This window comes from Protopterus annectens, chromosome 1.part0, assembly GCF_019279795.1.
Source record: "Protopterus annectens isolate FY-2018-M chromosome 1.part0, PAN1.0, whole genome shotgun sequence".
Lineage (NCBI taxonomy): Eukaryota > Metazoa > Chordata > Ceratodontiformes > Protopteridae > Protopterus > Protopterus annectens.
This window is the reverse complement of record NC_056725.1, coordinates 1867628196-1867645970: the sequence shown is the minus strand read 5'-3', so window position 1 is coordinate 1867645970 and position 17775 is coordinate 1867628196. Positions and strand designations below refer to the sequence as shown.

Here is a 17775-nt window from a genome sequence, read left to right as displayed (position 1 = left end):
TCTTGTCTCCATTAGTACTTGCTGCACATCTTCAGTAAACAGGTGCCTTAAAGGAATCAAGACCCTATCATCTAGGTAGTGAAGTGAAGATGACTGAGGTTAGGGTGCATCGACCTGCTGACTTACTTTGAGAGAGTAGTCCCGAGGGTCAACAGTGAAGGAGAGAGCCTCTTGTGGACTCCACCCGAGGGGGAATTAGGGCAAAGTAGCTGCTGCACTTATTGTTCAAGGGTGATGGAAAGAGGTTACAACAAGGCTGGCCCTAGAGATGGAAAATCTCCTTCATCAATCTTGGATTGAGAGACCACTCATGAGGCAGGAGAATGCATCTGCTCAATTTGTCCACTATCACGTTTGAGCTCCCTGGGATGTGCACTCCTATTAGAAAATGGATGGAGGATATTGCCCACTGTCACACTCGCAATCGTTCCTAGAGGGAGGACAGAATGGAAGGCTTGCAATGCTAAGAGCACTGCCCTAAGTTCCAGAACAGTGACATGCAGATTGGACTCTATCATGGACCAAGTGCCTTGGACTGTTCTTCCCAGATAATGCCCCCACCCCCACCCCATCTGGGAGGCATCCATGGTCACTACGGCTTTGGGTTGAGGTGGAACAAAGGGACAGCCTAAAAGAATTTTCTCAGATTCCATCCACCAGGATAAACCCTTCTTGCAATACCTGGTGATTAAAACTGGATGCGTCATTGGATGGGTTAGTATGGACCACTGGGAAGCTAGAAGCTATTGTAGCAGGCGCATGTGAAATCTTGCTAATGGAACTATGGTAATGGCTGCTGCCATGGACCCTAAAGCTCGAAGGACTAGAAGTGCAGCAGCCTTGTCTTTGGAGGGAATGGCTAGTACTTGGGATTTTGTCTTCTGAAGCCTGTGAAGAGGAATGGGAGTTACACAAGAGATGGTATTCAGATGAGCTCCTATGAACTCTAGATCATGAGTGGGACTTAGCTGAGATGTTGATTAATTCACTGTAATGCCCAGACGAGTGAATAGGTGCAGAATGAAGTCTGTTACTTGAAGAAGTAGATGCCAGTTGGGAACAGTGATGAGCCAGTCATCTAGATAAAGAAACACCCGGAATCTGTGCAGTCTCAAGTGTGCTGTTACTGCTGCCAGACAATTGGTGAACACCCTGGGGGCTGTGGTGAGGCGAGATGGCAGCACTCTGAACTGTAAATGACTGGCTCCTAGTCAAAAGTGGAGGAAGCTTCTGGAACATTTGTCAATTTTAAGTGGTAGTACGCGTCCTAAAGGTCTATAGAACACATCCAATCATTGCCCTCTAGAAAGGGAAGTATACACTGAACCATAATTATCTTGAATTTTGCTTGGTAAACAAATTTGTTCAGAAGGCTGAGATCTAAAATTGGTCTCAAGTCCCCTCTCATTTTTGGCACCGAAAAGAACCTTGAATAAAATCCGGATCCTGTCTGGTCTGGTGGGTTTTCTTGGAGGACTCTTTTTTTTTCTAGCAGCTTTTGAATCTCTAATGCTGGTTTATCCTTCTGACTGGGTGGAACATCGGGAAGTCTTTGTTCTGATCTTGGAAAAAGAGTGAATGGAATATGGTAACCTCTGGCAATGATCCTCTGCACCCAAGTATCTGAAGTTATTTGCCACCAGGCTCTCGGGTGCAGAAAAAAACCTTCTCCCGATTGCTTCCAGAGGTAAGCAATCATGCCCTCTTTCAGGAGTACTGGTAGGGTTGTCCAGAGAAAGAATCTCTGGAACCCTGATTTTGAGGGCTACCTCTTGCCACGGGATCAGTGTTTTCCATTAGAGCTCTCCCCTCTGCCCTGAGGACAGCCACCACCACATGTGTCCTGCAAAGACCCTTGGGATTTTTTGAACCACATCTTCCTGCTTCTCTGACTTCTAGAGTAGCAGAAAAACATATGCACACTGCAGATAAAGTATTTCCATCTTTCTCACACCTGGCTAGACTTTCTTTGACTTTGGCGTCAAATAAGTAAGATCCATCAAAAGGAGCATTGATGAAGGAAGACTTAAATTGCTCTGCAAACTCACTCAAATGTATCCAGGCATGACACACCTTATGGCAACGCCTAAAGCCACTGCCCTGGTCATCCCTTCAGCTGCATGCGCTATGAGCCTCATGGATGAGTTGGAAAAAGACTCTAGGGTGGCTAGTTGGGAGACCACTTTATCCTGACCTCCTCAGATACCTTCTGCTAGGGTGCCTGATAACTCCTTGATCAGCTCCCTCTGGAGTCTAGTCAAATGTGCAATAAAATTCATAAAGTGAAGGTTGATAAAGCGTACACCCGCTTTCTGAATCTGTCCATCATCCTAGACTCCCAATTAGGATGATGAACAGTGGAACGCTCTTCAGCTAGTTACTTTTTAGTGGCCACCACTACAGCATCTACCATTAATCCCTCAGCCCAATACTGGTGGTCCTCTGGAGCTGAGAGTATTTTAGCTGGTCTTTGGGGAATTGGCTCTACAGAATCAGGAGCTTTCCAAGCCTGCTGCGCAATCAATCTAATAAGATCGTCAGTGGGTGTGGTCACTCAAGAAGTAGATGGGCGAGCACCAAAAGCCTGCAAGTACACTGACTCCTCAGAGGTTGGGTCTTTGGGCATCCAGTTACCCCTCTGTTTCAGAATCTCAAAAATATCTCCAAAGGAGATGTCTTCTGGTGGTGACCGGGGGTACTGTGGGCAGTGCAATGGTGCAGCAGTTAACACTGTCACCTCACAGCAAAAAGTTCTCCAGTTCAATTCTCAGCTGGGGTGCCTTCTGTGTGGAGTCTGCATGTCCTCCCTGTGTTCGCGTGGGTTTCCTCTGGGTACTCTGGTTTCATCCCACATTCCAAATGCATACATCTGGAGAATTTCTCCCCGGGCCTCTGCTGAAAATTGGCTTTGTCCTAGTTGGACTTTCCTGATCAACAAATGTTAAATAAATGATAACTAACTAAATAAACCATCCCCATCATCGAAGTCCGTGTCTTCTGTGACAGATTCCTCAGGGGAATCAAAGTGTTTCCTCTTACACGTCTTCTTCCTGGATGGCTCTTCTGTGGGAATCTCTGAGGAGGACTCTGAAAAAGAGGGTCTCATTTTCCAAACATGGAGGTTGATGGCAGCCCTGGGCAAGAGGGAGTGATACAACTCTGACACAGAAGGGCCCAGCTGAGAGCCTGCAGAGGCCAATGCTCTTTCCATTACCTGGAAGGCAACCCCCCCCCCCCCAAAGAGGGATGGGAGCCTGGAACAGAGGAGGACAATCTTGGAACCCATGTCACATCCCGATCCGAGAGACCTACCCCCCCCAAAGCTGGAGCCGAGGTAGAGCCCACATCAGCCGAGGTTCCGAGAGTCAAGGACGGCTCAGAATAAAAAACTGGAGCTGATCCGGAACCCTCAGACCCGACAGCAGAGTTGTGGCTCTGGGAGTCCATCAGCTACAAAGAAACCAAGGAAGTCAAAGCAGATCCTGGAATAGAAGAGGAAAAAGTTGTCGGCACTATAGCAGCTGTAACCAGAGGGATCAGAGTCAGAAGCTCTAAAGCCCTCAGAGGAGGTTAGAGGAGGAAGATTTGGTGGTGTCCTGGTTGAAAACAGCCCCAACTCCTGAAAGGGAGAAGTCTAGGAAGAAACAGAAAGACCCATGACCACCAACCTCAAGACATCAACTTCAGTTAGACTCCTGGAGGACCAAATAGATACGCCTGAGGGGGGGGGATTCAGGTCCGTCAAGAAAAGGACTCTGAAGCTGTTCCACAAAGGGGTCAATAGAGGGTGAATATCTTGTCCTGGATGTGGCAATCATGACTGTTTTCGACACCGATGGAGGTTCCAACATTTCTGGAAGCACAGTAGGTGGTGTTGGTACCGACAGGGGAGCCAAAGATGTTAGTACTGATGTGAATGGCACTGAGGTCTGTGGAGCCATAGTAGGCGGTGCCAAGGAATTCGGTTCTGAGAGTTTCCGAACTTTAGTCTTCGGTTCCGCTGAAGTGGTGGGAGCAGAAGGCTTATGCTTTTCTGCTGCCAGAGCCGAAGGAGACTTCGGCACTGAGTGGCTTTTTAAAGTCCAAGATCTGATTTAAAAGGGGACGTGTCAGTCTTGGATAGAGCCTCCTTAAAAGAAGACTTAGACCTTTCAAAATTAATTTTTCCTTTCGACTAAGGCCCAGTTACTGAATGCCTGGCAAGTAGAACAGTCTTGCTGGAAATGAGTCGGGCCTAAACAATACACACAGGAAGAATGCCCATTGGAACTGGGCATCTTCCGTCCACAATCCTGGCAATGTTTATTTACTTAACATTTGTTTACCGGGAAAGTCTAACTTGGAATGAAGACAATTTTCAGCGGAGGCCTGGGGAGAAATATTCCAGATGCATGTCTTTGTGACGTGGGAGGAAACCAGAGGACCCATATGAACGCAGGGAGCAAACACAGACTCCACACAGAAGGCACCCCAGCTGAGAATAGAACTGGAGAACCTCTTGTTGTAAGTCGACAACGCTACAACTGCACTGTCCAGTGTTGCCACTGTTTAAAGCCAGTAGTACCTTTTGATGTATCCGCCATGTTGACGGTCACAAAAAAACAAAGAGGTCAACAGGCAGCAAACACCCACACACAGAAGGAAAAGAAAACTACCAACAATGGTAGGGCAAAGTTACGTAAAGAGATAGAGAAAGAGGGAGGTACTATCAAAGAAGATAGGAAAAGAATACCATATGGTAAAAGGTAACCACACTCACTTGACAAAGAAATGTGAGTAGAAGTACAGAAGGTATATATATATATATATATATATATATATATATATATATATATATATATATATATATATATATACATACATACATACATATATATATATATATACATATATATATATATATATATATATATATATATACATAGGTTTACCTACAGTAGGTCGAACCAGATACCGTCGAATGATGGTATAGTCGACGTCGTGCAGCAAAACCGACATTGTGAAAATACAAATCGCCGTAATCCTCGGAATGGGCTTTAACATGGTTCGAGATGGGGGCGACATTTGTATTTCGACAATGTTCGGTTTGACATTGTCGCCGCTCGACCTCCTGAAATCGACTACAGTAGGTTCGACCAAACCCTCGACCGGCTAAGTGCAAACTATATATATATATATATATATATATATATATATATATATATATATATATATATACATATATATATATATATATATATATATATATATATATATATATATATATATATATATATATATATATATATATATATATATATATACATATATATATATATATATATATATATATATATATATATATATATATATATATATATATATATGCATATATATATATATATATATATATATAAATATACTTATATATATAAATATATATATATATATATATATATATATATATATATATATATATATATATATATATATATATATATATATATATATATATATATATATATATATATATATATATATATATATACATGCATACATATATATATATATACATGCATACATATATATATATACATATATATATATATATATATATATATATATATATATACATATATATATATATATATATATATATATATATATATATATCATATCTCTCAACTGTACCAGATTTCTCAGTAAATACTGGTTTTGAGAGTAAAGTATTTCCAAATTTCCTGTTTTTTTTAACCCCTGACGTCATCACTTGCAGGGTGTGCGCAATGATGTCAGCTGTGGTCAGGCAGCGCACAGCGCATCTTTCTTTCCCGGCTCCTCCTCCAAGTAAAAACTGCAAGATGGCAACAAATGATTTAATGCGTAAATAATTCCTTATATTGTGTCTAGTCTACTGTCCTCAGTTCTAATTTTGGGCAACCACCAGTTGATCTACAGTGAATCAGAAACAGAACCCCAATGCTATGTCTAAATCACAGGTTCACAGCACATAATACAGGTACCGAAGAACTTCAAGCAGGGTTTTGCTAAACTGCCCACTTTGTAAAATATAACACTCTGTTCCAATTATCAAGAATATTTAATGAAAGTTATTGTATAGTACACACTGTGGCAAATTACACTTAATTACATTCAGTGCCCGCCACTTTCTTCACTACATTTAACGTCTTTATAATTATACAGAGCATATAAAATAATACATCTCTAAGATATGTAATTTACTCATCAGTTCGTAAAAAAAAAAAAAACATTCAATGCTCCAGAATATTTTGCTACCGTGAATTCCACTGCTTTACCATTACTGTGTTACCTGTCAGTTTATTCTGTTTGCTCTTGTGCATTGGCTAATTTCTCCAGTTTTTTTGAATAAAGGCTTGTTCGCATGTATTCAAGTCATGTCCCCCCATCGCGTAGCCGTGGGCAACAGCCAGGCACTTGAGCAGTCCTACACCGGCCGATGTAAAGGACAGTTTGTTGTTCATGCCGGTGATAGTAGCTGGGATGATGGTGGTAACTGCAAAGCAGATCTCAACAATAGCAGCGTGGGCTCCGAGGCTGTTGACAGTGCTGTTTCTGACTATGGCAGGAACCAGGAAGGCAAGAAAAATTGGAACTAAAATAATTAAAATGTCAGACCAGTTTAATGATGCAGGAAAGTAGCTTTAGAGTTGTATTGTGAGCAGCGGAGAAATTATTGCGGCATTTATTTGCAGGCAGCAGAGAATTGGAATTGCCGCTCTGAGCAGCAGAACATTTATTTCCAGGTAAAGCACTTTAGGTGCTGGGATTTTTAATAACCTACCGAGATGTTTATGTGCTGCCACTGAACGGGTGCAATTTCAAATTGCATTGAACCATTGTTTTATTCATTTAACTGTGCTGCTTAATTCTGTGTGCCATTGCTTTATTAATGTAACCATGCTGCTTTATTATTCTGTGTGCCGTTGCTTTATTCATTTAACCGTGCTGCTTTATTATTCTGTGTGCTGTTGCTTTATTCATTTAACTGTGATGTGTGTGAGGGCTTGCTCTGGGCTGGATTTAAGTTTTTACAAGCTGTGGGACAGACTAAAAGTGAAGCCTAAAGCAGAAGCGAATTGGAGAACAGCATAGAATTTATTGCTACATTTATTTCCAGGCAGCAGAGAATTGGAGCTCTGAGCAGCAGAACATTTACTTCCAGTAGAAAATTGGAGCTCTGAGCAGCGGAACAGTTATTTCCAGGTAAAGCGTGTATGTGTTGGGATTTTTAATACTGACATGTTCCAGGTAAAGTGTGTGTGTGAGCAGCAGAACATTTATATCCAGGTAAAGCACTTTAGGTGTTGGTGTTCCAGGACTTCCAGCCTATTTTTTAATTTTAATATCTTGGCCGGTCCCCCTTAACTTGACTTGTTGGTAGATCTGACTTTATTTATGGTTTTCCAAGCTTTTTCTGAGGTGTTAAAAGGTTACTATGGCTACAGAAAGCAGATGCAAAGAATGAAGTGTAGTGTGTGACATGAAAGTAAGTATCAGACATACTGTGTTTATAGAAGTGTAAGCTGCAGATGTGGATATCTTATCAGAATGAAAGTGAAACTAAGGGGCGAAGATGATAAATGGAAGACTGGCAGGAGGAGAAAGCATGTGTTAGTGCATTACTTTTAATAATCTGGGAGGTACAGAGACAGCATGCAGGAAAAAGGGGAGAAAACTAGAAGGCTTGAACGTAGTGTTTGACACTAGCATAGCCGGCCTTAGGCATAGGCCAACTAGGCGGCCGCCTAGAGCGTCGCTCTATCAGGGGCGCTTTTCCAGTATTTATATGGTGTAGGTAGTCAATGATGGGGGCACCAGGTAGTGTGGTGGGGGCCACCATGGAGCCCTTTTGCCTTGGGCGCCAGTTGACCTAAGGCCAGTCCTAGACACTAGGATACATGATATGATTGCTGAGAAGAGGGCTTACAAATGTAAATATTGAGACTGAGGTACTCTATGGTAGTCTACCAAGTACAGTATTCCTCTAAAGGGCACTCAGGATGTATGAACTGTCGTATGTGACTGTGCTATTGCTATAGTGAAAATAATTTCAGAATAGATAAGTGTCAGGTGTGGAGGCATATAGCTTCATATGAGGGTGAAAATTAGGTGCCTTTTTGTGGGTGTGTGAAATGCCCTAGATAGATCTGCCTGGGGTTTAGGGTTACTCAGGCTCAAACCCTGTACTTTAGGTACAAGGGAGCAAGAGTTCTCTACTCATACAGCCACTTTTGGTTGAAGGAGTTATACCTCTCAACTGTATAAATTTTCACATAATGTCTGGAATGTGTTTGGCTCATACCTCTGGTCTATTCCTCTTAACGTTTGGACGATGCAGTGATGCAGTGATAGTGTTATTGCCTCACAGCCAGAGGTTCTCTAGTTCGATTCTTGGATGAAGTGCCTTCTGTGTGGAGGAGTTACAGCTTTCAACTGTACAAATTTTCACAATGTCTGGAATGTGTTTGGCTCATACTTTTGGTCTGTTATTCTTAAAATTTGGATGGTGCCATGGCAGTGATGTTGCCTCACAGCAAGAGGTTCTCTGGTTCAATTCTTGGGTGAAGTGCCTTCTTTGTGGTGTCTGCATGTCCTCCCTGTATTTGTGTGGGTTTCCTCTAGGTGCTCTAGCTTCCTCCCACAATACAAAGATACGCATCTGAAGCATTTTTCCCCAAGCCTCTGCTGAAAATAAGCTTTGTTCCAAGTCAGACTTTCCCAGTAAACAAATGTTAAAAAACATAAATTTTATTTTATTCTAGCAAATCAGTGAGAACTGAATTCACTAAATAATGATAGCCATTTTAGTTTGTCTTCCTATCTTTTAGGAAACACATGGTTAAACATTTTATTCTAGCAACTATCTAAGATTATACAAGCAATGTTTAAAATGTGTCCCTGGTTTTGGGCCTTTGTCCTACCCAATAAATGTTGGCTTTTTCCTGATTTCTTGTGCTGCACAGTTCTTCAAGGAAAGAGAAGTTTAGTGGTGCTTATGCAAAGTCTACTTGTATTGTTAGTAGCACCATAGGTAGAGTACTTGTGTTTGATGCAGAAGGCTGTGGGTTCTACTCCCACAAAATGTAAATGGATTACTGCACTGTGTTGTACTTTTAAAGGGGGTGGACGCTGCAGTCCCAAGAATGTCCTCCTTTGGCAGCGAAACCTATTAACTATGAACCTGTTATCAGTTTGCCATCCATTCCTTACTGAAATATTACTAGCTTTTAATTTCTTAATGTAACATAGGCATTTATTCTTCAAGGGCAACAGGCACTTTACTTGGAGATGAAACAATGAAATATAAAGTTGTTTGCTAGAAGCAACCTAGTTACAGATCTCTTTAACATGGAATTTAGATGACTTTTACTTCTGGAGAGATTGTGCATATTTACTGATACTGGTGGACATCTGAGTAGACTTGTATGATGGAAATGCTCTGAATTAGGCAGTTTTGTCATTATCGGTTCATGCATTTTGTTTCATTGCTTACTAGAAAAGTGTTCAAACAATAAATTTTAAATGCGCTCTAACAAGTGTGCTGTATTATACAAGGAATATAATTAATAAAGTCAGGAAGGTGTATCAAAGAACCAATGTATATTTCTTGTTTCGTGTGCAAGGGGTCTATGATTTGAAAACCGCTCAAAGCTAATCTTTATCTGTCACTGGCCAGATGCATTTTTCTTTGTATGTGGGTTTCAATGATGTTTCAATGAATGTGAGTTTCAAGGGCAGAGAAATTTTATGCTAAGTCTATTTTCATTGTAAGACTGTATTGCTTTGTTTAGTAGATGTCTATTGGTGTTTGTGCTATAAAATGTAAAATAAAATCCAAATCAACATTGTAAAAGTAAAGCAGCATGCACATTAGTGTTTATGATAAATGGGGCAAAACAGCCAGGTAATGGGGCATTGGAATGGTTGCAGGGGGGACTCTGAGGCCATATTTTAGTTGTCTGTTCTTCAGCCTGCATTTGAAAGTTGGTATCCCACAATTCCACTGGAGTGGGCAGGGTTACAAAATTATGTATGCAATTTTTAGGTTAATCAGCGTACAGATTTGTACCTATTTTCACGGCCTTTGTCCAGATTTTTGAAGTTTTCAGGTTGAGAGGTATGATATATATATATATATATATATATATATATATATATATATATATATATATATATATATATCTAAGATGTGAGATTGAACAGGAAAATCAAGGAAAAATTAGAAAGTTTTACTTAACTACGAGGGAAACTGGCTGACGCATCTTCTGACAAGAGAGGCAAATGAGATCGGAGGTATTCTGAAGAGGGGTATTGTGGGTGGCTTGCACGAGCTGCATAATGGCCAAGCCGGTTCCAAGGATCGGAACCGTGTTCCCAAAAGTCAAGGATAAATGAAGACTGACAACATCAGATTCAATGTTTTCCAGAGTAACTAGTGCTTGTAGTAGTGGATATCTTGGTTAAAGCCCCTAGTACTGAACAGCAATACCTTTAAGTTATCCAGATTTATTTTTGTTATGATTAAAGCTATGGAAGACTGACATTGCCTAAAAAGGCACTATGGGGTGGACAAGTTTTTACCCAATGTAAGAAAGTCTCAGGGGGATGGATGGACACGTTTTTAGCCAATATATGAAAGCCTTGAGGAGATAGGTGCAGGTCATCCCTGGCAAAACAGGTCTGTCTACTATCTCCTCTCAGGCTGATATATATTGCTCCTCCTTAGAATGACACTGGTAACTAAGCCAGTGTTAGAAATCAATAATATTTTGCTTGTATTCCAGCATCATTCTTATTGGTAAAATGCTGCTCAAGGCTAGGTTCATACCTGCCTCAGTTGCACATTCCTAGAGCTTCATTATGTCTCTCTTCAGATACTCCAGGGAGGTAAGTTTCAAGCCATTTAAACCCATGTGCACTATTACTGTGTCATATCTATACTTGTGGAGCAAGGCCTTGAGTGAATGTGTGATCTGGCATATCCTGGCATCTGACAGGAAAACGACCCTGACCCTCTCCTTGCATAGCCTGGTGAAAGGTGCTTCAGTATGATTCATTACACAGAATGGATTGTATGGAGGCTTGCATTATAGACTTTTGAACTGAGTCAGTGCAACTCTTGAATGTGTATTTCATGGTGGGTGCTGCTTGCATTTTTAAGAGGTTGCTGAAAGTACTGGTCTCTTAGGTTACATTTAAGAGGTCTTTGTGGTTAAGGCAGTTTATTTTTCAGGGCTTCGGCATACATAGGGGTCTGTGTGTATGGTTTAATGTGGTGCTGACAACCAGCATATTATTTGTAGTGGCTTTGGGTGAGAAATTTGCCCCATTACCAGTAGATAACTATACCTCTCACACACTGTGTCAGTTTAAGTAGTAGGTGGCTGTCAGTAAACATGAGACATTTGCTACAAGTGCACAAGCCATTAGCTGAACTTGGGATGCCACAGTCCTAATTGGCGTTAGCCTTTTAAGCCAATGGAGCTGCTTATGCCCATTAATTTTTACAGTGATGCAATGTACAAGTATTCCCGTCTCCAAGCTATACACATGCTCATTTAAAGTAATTACAGTACTAAACAGAGACTAATAAAGTGCTAAAATAACTTTTACAATGTATTTTCTTAAGATACCTCCCCTTCCCCAATTAATTATTTTCTGTGTTTAGAATTTATGAGGTTTCTCATGTATGATAATCAGCACGGAAGTTCCAGTGATGACATACAGAAGCCCTATATAAAATATACATAAACACAGCAATAACTAAAACATGGCTCCAGATTGCTTGCAGTGGCGAATACAGGTCTAGTTCATTCAGTCCACATGTATACATGTCTAATTTTTTTTTACTTTTTCACTACTGCCAAACTCCTCATCCCTGCATTCTTCTCTACAGCATCAAGTTGGCATTTACAAGCTTCACTTTATCAGTGCATCATGGTAGATGTGTAACATTTAATCTGAGTTGTAGTCAATCTATACCGCATGGATTCAAGAATTTACAATAATGCACATAAAATTGTAATAATGCACTTAGTCACCAAGCCAGACTTCACTATATAGAGACACATATTCTATTCTTAGGACTTAATCAGTATACTGGAGCCAAACAGAGTTACTTTTTGAAACATTCGACTTACCAAGAAGTCTCATATTTTATTAATCCAAGAGATATGCTACCAAGTAAGAATGGAAACAAGAAAGCAAAGTTCTCACAGAAGCTGCAAAGACAACCCATCCAGACCTAGCCATAGCAAAGCACAGAAGCTTGTACAAAGACATCTACAAAAGTCTTGAAGCATCATGGAAGATATGCACCTTCTCAGGGAGGAAAAAAAAAAACTAACAAATATTTTCTTGGCTCTAGCTCAATAGTGCACACAGTTCTTTACTAATGAACTCGTTAACAAACCAGTCTCCATTAGAAGTGGTAAATTTTTTTTGTAAACTGTGATGTCAGCACTAAATACGGCCATGGTTGTTTTCTTTCTGAAACTTTCAGCTTAACATGAAATTCACAATGTTTTTAACTCCAAGGGTAAGTGCAAAATATAGGGGAAATGTATAATGTCTGACAAAAAAAGGTTTGTAAATTTCTTTGTAATTATTTCTGTGCTTTGCTAGGGGTGGTCATACTGTGAATTCATCAACATGGTAAAGTGTAAAGTGATTTAGGTTCTGAAACATTGAGCTTAACAAGAGTTCTCAATGTTCTTACTACAACAAGAGTTCCCAATGTTCTTAACTCCAGGGGTGGGAAAAAATAAAGGGAACTGTGCATACCTTCTGTGATGCCCGATTAAAATAAAGGTTTTAAATGTCTTTATACACATTTTTTGTGATTTGCTAGGGTTTTCCTTCCTGTGACTTAATATGCATCAGCTATGGCTCTTTTACTTTAGCTGCTTCAAAATGGCAATAAACTATTCTCAGTTAATTGAAAAAATGTTGCATCTCTGTCCATTTATACAGATGCAGAACTGTGAATGTGAAAAAATAAAGACCAGTCTATAACTTTTTGTCAAAGCCATCCTATAAAAAAAAGTGACAAGGCAACACTCAATACCTATACAAACTAATCTCATGGTATTATCAAAATGTGTTGGCACACACTACTTGATGTCACATATTTCAGTAAACTCACAAATTTCACAATGCACTTGTCTGCTTAGAATAAGTTAAAATTGTAGACATCTAGAAAACCTAGTTACTGTATGTGCACAGAAGCTGTTAAAATATTGATGTATTACATATTTCTTGCCAATGTGTGCCTGTGAACTTACCTCACTGACAGAAGCTGGCTGTGGGCAGTACAGTGGTGGTGCTGGAAGGTATAGTTTCATGGGTACTAATCCACAAAATCGTGCACAGTGATCTTTAGCAGACTTGCACAAAAGCTGAAATGTTTCTGACAAAATATCAGCATCAGCCATGACTGCTGCCTTCAGTATTTCCTGAACCGAACTAAAAAGCAAGTCTGCATCCTCTTCTTCAATTGCATCTGATAATAAAAAAATAAACAGCTCAATGAGTAACTACTGATACGGACAATGCATTCCATTCCAGAAAGTTTTCGAGTTATATCTGATGCAAGTCAACTGTAAAGGCTAATATTACATTTGTCCCCCAACATGGTGATTATAATAACCTCAGAACTCAGGAGGTTTGCAGAATGACAAACCCAAGAAGGGCTGTTACAGACTCTGCGTAAACCTAGATTCATCTTCAGAGATGTGACAACAGTCAAGCTTTTGATAGCATTATCCCGCCTGAAAAATACATATCTGTGTGTGTGTGTGTGTGTGTGTGTGTGTGTGTGTGTGTGTGTGTGTGTGTGTGTAAACAAAGGTGGTAAAATCCTGAGAAGCTAGTAATTATAACTCTGACCTGTAATGATACAGTGTACAGTTTTGGCTGAGTGGCATGTTTTGGCTTTTACCCAAGGCACCAGTGCACTTTTACCACATGCCCTTAATTTAAGGCCAATCATCCCTCACACACTAAATGACCTCCAGACATGTGGCTCAGGAGACCATATACTGCTCCAATCATGTACTTTGTGCCAGTGTGATATGGGCTGGAAGTCCATATTGTCACATTTTTGGCAGCAGTGGTAGGTTTCAAATGCCACACTACTGTTCTTTCTTCACACATTTATGGTAGGCAGTAATGAGGATGATGTATATTAGATTTCTACTGCCTGCAGAGCAGTTTTGTCACAAGAAAGTCTGTGTACCCTTGCAACCACAATGAAATGCACATCAGTTATTTTTTTTAACCAGAGTGGCTAAGAAAAACAGGAAAAAAAATGTCAGTACCACAGTTAACTAAAGAATGCAAGCTGAAACTAACCCAGCCTGCTAGCATGACCAATGTCTAGGGTACAGGTAAAATTGGGTCCACTAAATCCAGAAACAGCCTGGTAGTATTAAGTGCAGAGCAAACAGCAAACCAGATGACTTTAAAATGCAAACTGAACTAAAAAAGTATAATGCTAGAGCTGGAGGTTAAACAAACTGAAGCAGCTGAGAGAATGAATCAGCCTGAGGTGCTAAGACAGTGACAGAGAAAAGTGACAGGCAAAATCTGAAGAATGGGAGAATCAACACCAGCCTGACAGGGAGATGCTGACCCTTGTCAAAGTCGCATGAGTAATGGAGGTAAAAAACAGCTCTGTTTGCCAAGATCAGTACCAAACTGTTTCCTCAGTAAAAAAGTGGGAAATGCAACATATACTACTTTTAGAATGTTGCATTATATCTGGATTATTGCAAAAGTGAAAAAAAATGATTTGTTATGAATGTTTTAAACCTACTCAAACATTATAGGAAAAATGTTTAGAGAACATGGGAGAAAATAAGAAGACAGTTACTGATTTCACTGCAGAAATAAGTACTTATTTTAATGGGGGGGGGGGTAAAGTGGATGTCGAGCTATTATTCTCTGGTAGGTGGATGTCAAGTTACTACACTCAAAATAATAGGAGACCTTATGGCAAAGGAGTAAGCATACACAATACTTTGCCTGACAACAAAAGAATCTGGTAAACATGTCAGGAGTGTAACATACTGAGGAAATGGGCAGGCACAACTGCACAAGAAGACGGTACCCATCATTTCAGCAAAGGTTATAGAGGAACAAATGGGGGCAGTCTACACTATCGCAGCAAGTATCACAGTCAAAGGAGGAAATTACTAGCTCAAGCACTCCTGCAAACCTTGGGACCAAAATGTTTCCAGCATAACTAAATGGAGTATATTTGCTCCACATGTCCAGAATGACATATGTGTCTCTGAATGTCCTATTTGGACTATCTGGATGCAGGACATCTTTCAGGACAACTTGGCCAGGCTTAGAAAGCACCCCCCCCATTCGTTAGCCTAGTAATAATCTATGAATCTCTGAATCTATAAAAATAAAAAATGTTATCATTGGCTAGCTTAATCGTTCCAGGTAGAAGTCTTCTGGAAAGATAAAAGGATAAAAAAAACTCTCTAAGTAAGCTTGGGATCTCTTGTCTATCAGTGGAACTGGAGGAACCAAGTGGTCAATTTGAGGGATTTGAGATTCAGGTTAAGGTTGATCTGAGGGGTGAATATTAGGCTGCTTTCTGAAAAAACAAAAACCTTTATTGTCAGAGGTATTGCATTATAAGCTTAAAGGAGACCAGGGTCTAAGCATGGAGAACAGCATCCCTTGGAGACCGTCCCTCTGGGGGAATTAGGGTAAATATGTTTCAGCATGTGGTATTGGAGTAGAATGCAAAAAGGTCACAGCTGTGGTGGTCCCAGAATCGGAACAATTGCGCCTCTAGCTGTGGACTGAGGGAACACTTATTAAGCATAAGAATGCTCTTGCTTAATTTGTCTTCCAGAATGTTGGATTTCCCCCAGAATATGTGTTGCTATTGAAATTGATGCAAGGATATATATCTCACTACCATATTCTCATGGCAATGGGCTATGTCCTTGCATAGCCCAGTGGCATACTCTCATGGCCTCTCAATACGGGGGATATGAACAGGTTCCCACTTGCTTGATTGTACACCATACCACTGGCATGTTATTGGACTGAATGGCAACCATACTCCCCTGGAGAGAGGGTCCTGGAAGGCCTACAGCACTAGGAGGGCTGTTCTCACCTTCAAGACATTGATGTGAAGACTGGCCTCAGACTGTAACCAGATACCTAGTTCCCTCTCCCTCTCTCTCCTTGAAATGCCTCCCCCACCTCAGGAGAGCAGAGAGAGAGACTTTGTGGTAACCATGGCCTGGGGTGGGGAAGAAGAAACGGCAACCTGCTGAGAAGTGGTGAACCTCTATCCACCAGGTAATGTCGCAAAGGCATATTTTGGCAAGATGGATGGGAAAGTCCATGGGACGGGATAAGATTTACTACTAAGCCATTAAGGTCCACTGAAGAACACACATATGGAATCTTGCCAGGGGTATAATACAAACTGATGCAGCTATCAAGCCTAGGAGCCAGAAGATCAAGAAACCTGAAGCCCTCCAAGTGCTTATAACCCGAGATGTCTGAAATCGTAGACAAAATAATCTGGAAGGGGCAATCTGGCTATTTCACTGGTGTCCTAAATATGGCATCCAATGAATTTCAGGGTCTGTAATGGTTGCAAGGTGGATTATTTGTAGTTCACAGAGATCCCAAGAATAGACACAGTTGAAGCAAATAGTCCCTAGCTTGGATTAGAAATGCCTTTTTGATTGTTTTAAAGAGCCAGTCATCAAGATAAGGAAAAAAACATAACCCTGCAACCTGAGCCAGACTGCGACCACTGCCATATACAATGGTGAACACCTGGGGGGGTGTTGAGCCCAAAGGTTAGTGTCCATAACTGCTAATGGCTGACTCCATTCTGGAAGTGCAGGAAACTCTTCTCTATATGATAGTAGTCTTCTTTGAGGTCTACCAAGCACATCCAGTCATCCTTTCTCAGCAGAGGGAGAATGGACTGCACCAAAACCATCCAGAATTTGGTCTGTTTCATGTAGCAATTCAAACTGTTGAGTCCTACAATGTAACTGAAGTCCTTGTCTTTCTTTGGCACTAAAACACATCTTGAGTAAACCCCGTATCCTCTTGGTCTAGTAGGAACTCTTGGATGACTCAATTGCAAAGCAGCTTTCTAATCTCCACTGCTGCTTCCTTTTGCTGACTGCGTGGAACATCAGGAAGGGATTTTTGGTTCTTCCTTGGTGTGTAAAAAAAAGGGAATAACTTCTGGATACAATTCTCAACATCTAAAGTGACAGCCTCCCAAACTTTTGGGTGGACAGACAGGCTAACGCAACTGCCTCCAGAGAGCAGCAGTCAGGCAAACCCTCGAGGGGATGAACAGACCTTCTGGAGAAGAGGTCCTGAAAGCCCTGGTTTTGCAGACTATCCCTGTCAAAGAAACTGCATCCTGCGAGAACTTCTGTGACTTCTGAAAAAAGGGACATTTCTACTCCTCCTGGATCCTGGAAAAGGACCTCCAAAAGGTAGACATGTACCCCAATGACAGACAGTGTCTTCCCTTCCTATTAACTCCTAGTCAAAGTATCTTTGACTTTTGAACCAACAGAGTGGAACAATCATACAGGGCATTTAGAATGGATACCTTAAAGAAGTCCACAAAGTTACATAAGCACATCATAATACCAGTGCCTGCCACTCTGACTGCACCATCTGCAGCATTCAAAAGAAGCCTCATAGAAATGTTGAAGATGGATTATATAGTTATTAGCTGACCTT

General features: G+C 40.7%; 1 protein-coding gene across 1 annotated transcript in view; it reads right to left on the bottom strand.

Annotated features, from left to right (window-relative positions):
• Positions 1 to 17775, bottom strand: part of CPLANE1 (ciliogenesis and planar polarity effector 1) — a 4248669-nt gene that overhangs the window by 2239265 nt on the left and 1991629 nt on the right. Inside the window, exon 18 of the mRNA XM_044076333.1 lies at positions 13305 to 13522. Coding sequence (XP_043932268.1) covers positions 13305 to 13522 — 218 coding nt within the window. The remainder of the gene's footprint in view (positions 1 to 13304; positions 13523 to 17775) is intronic.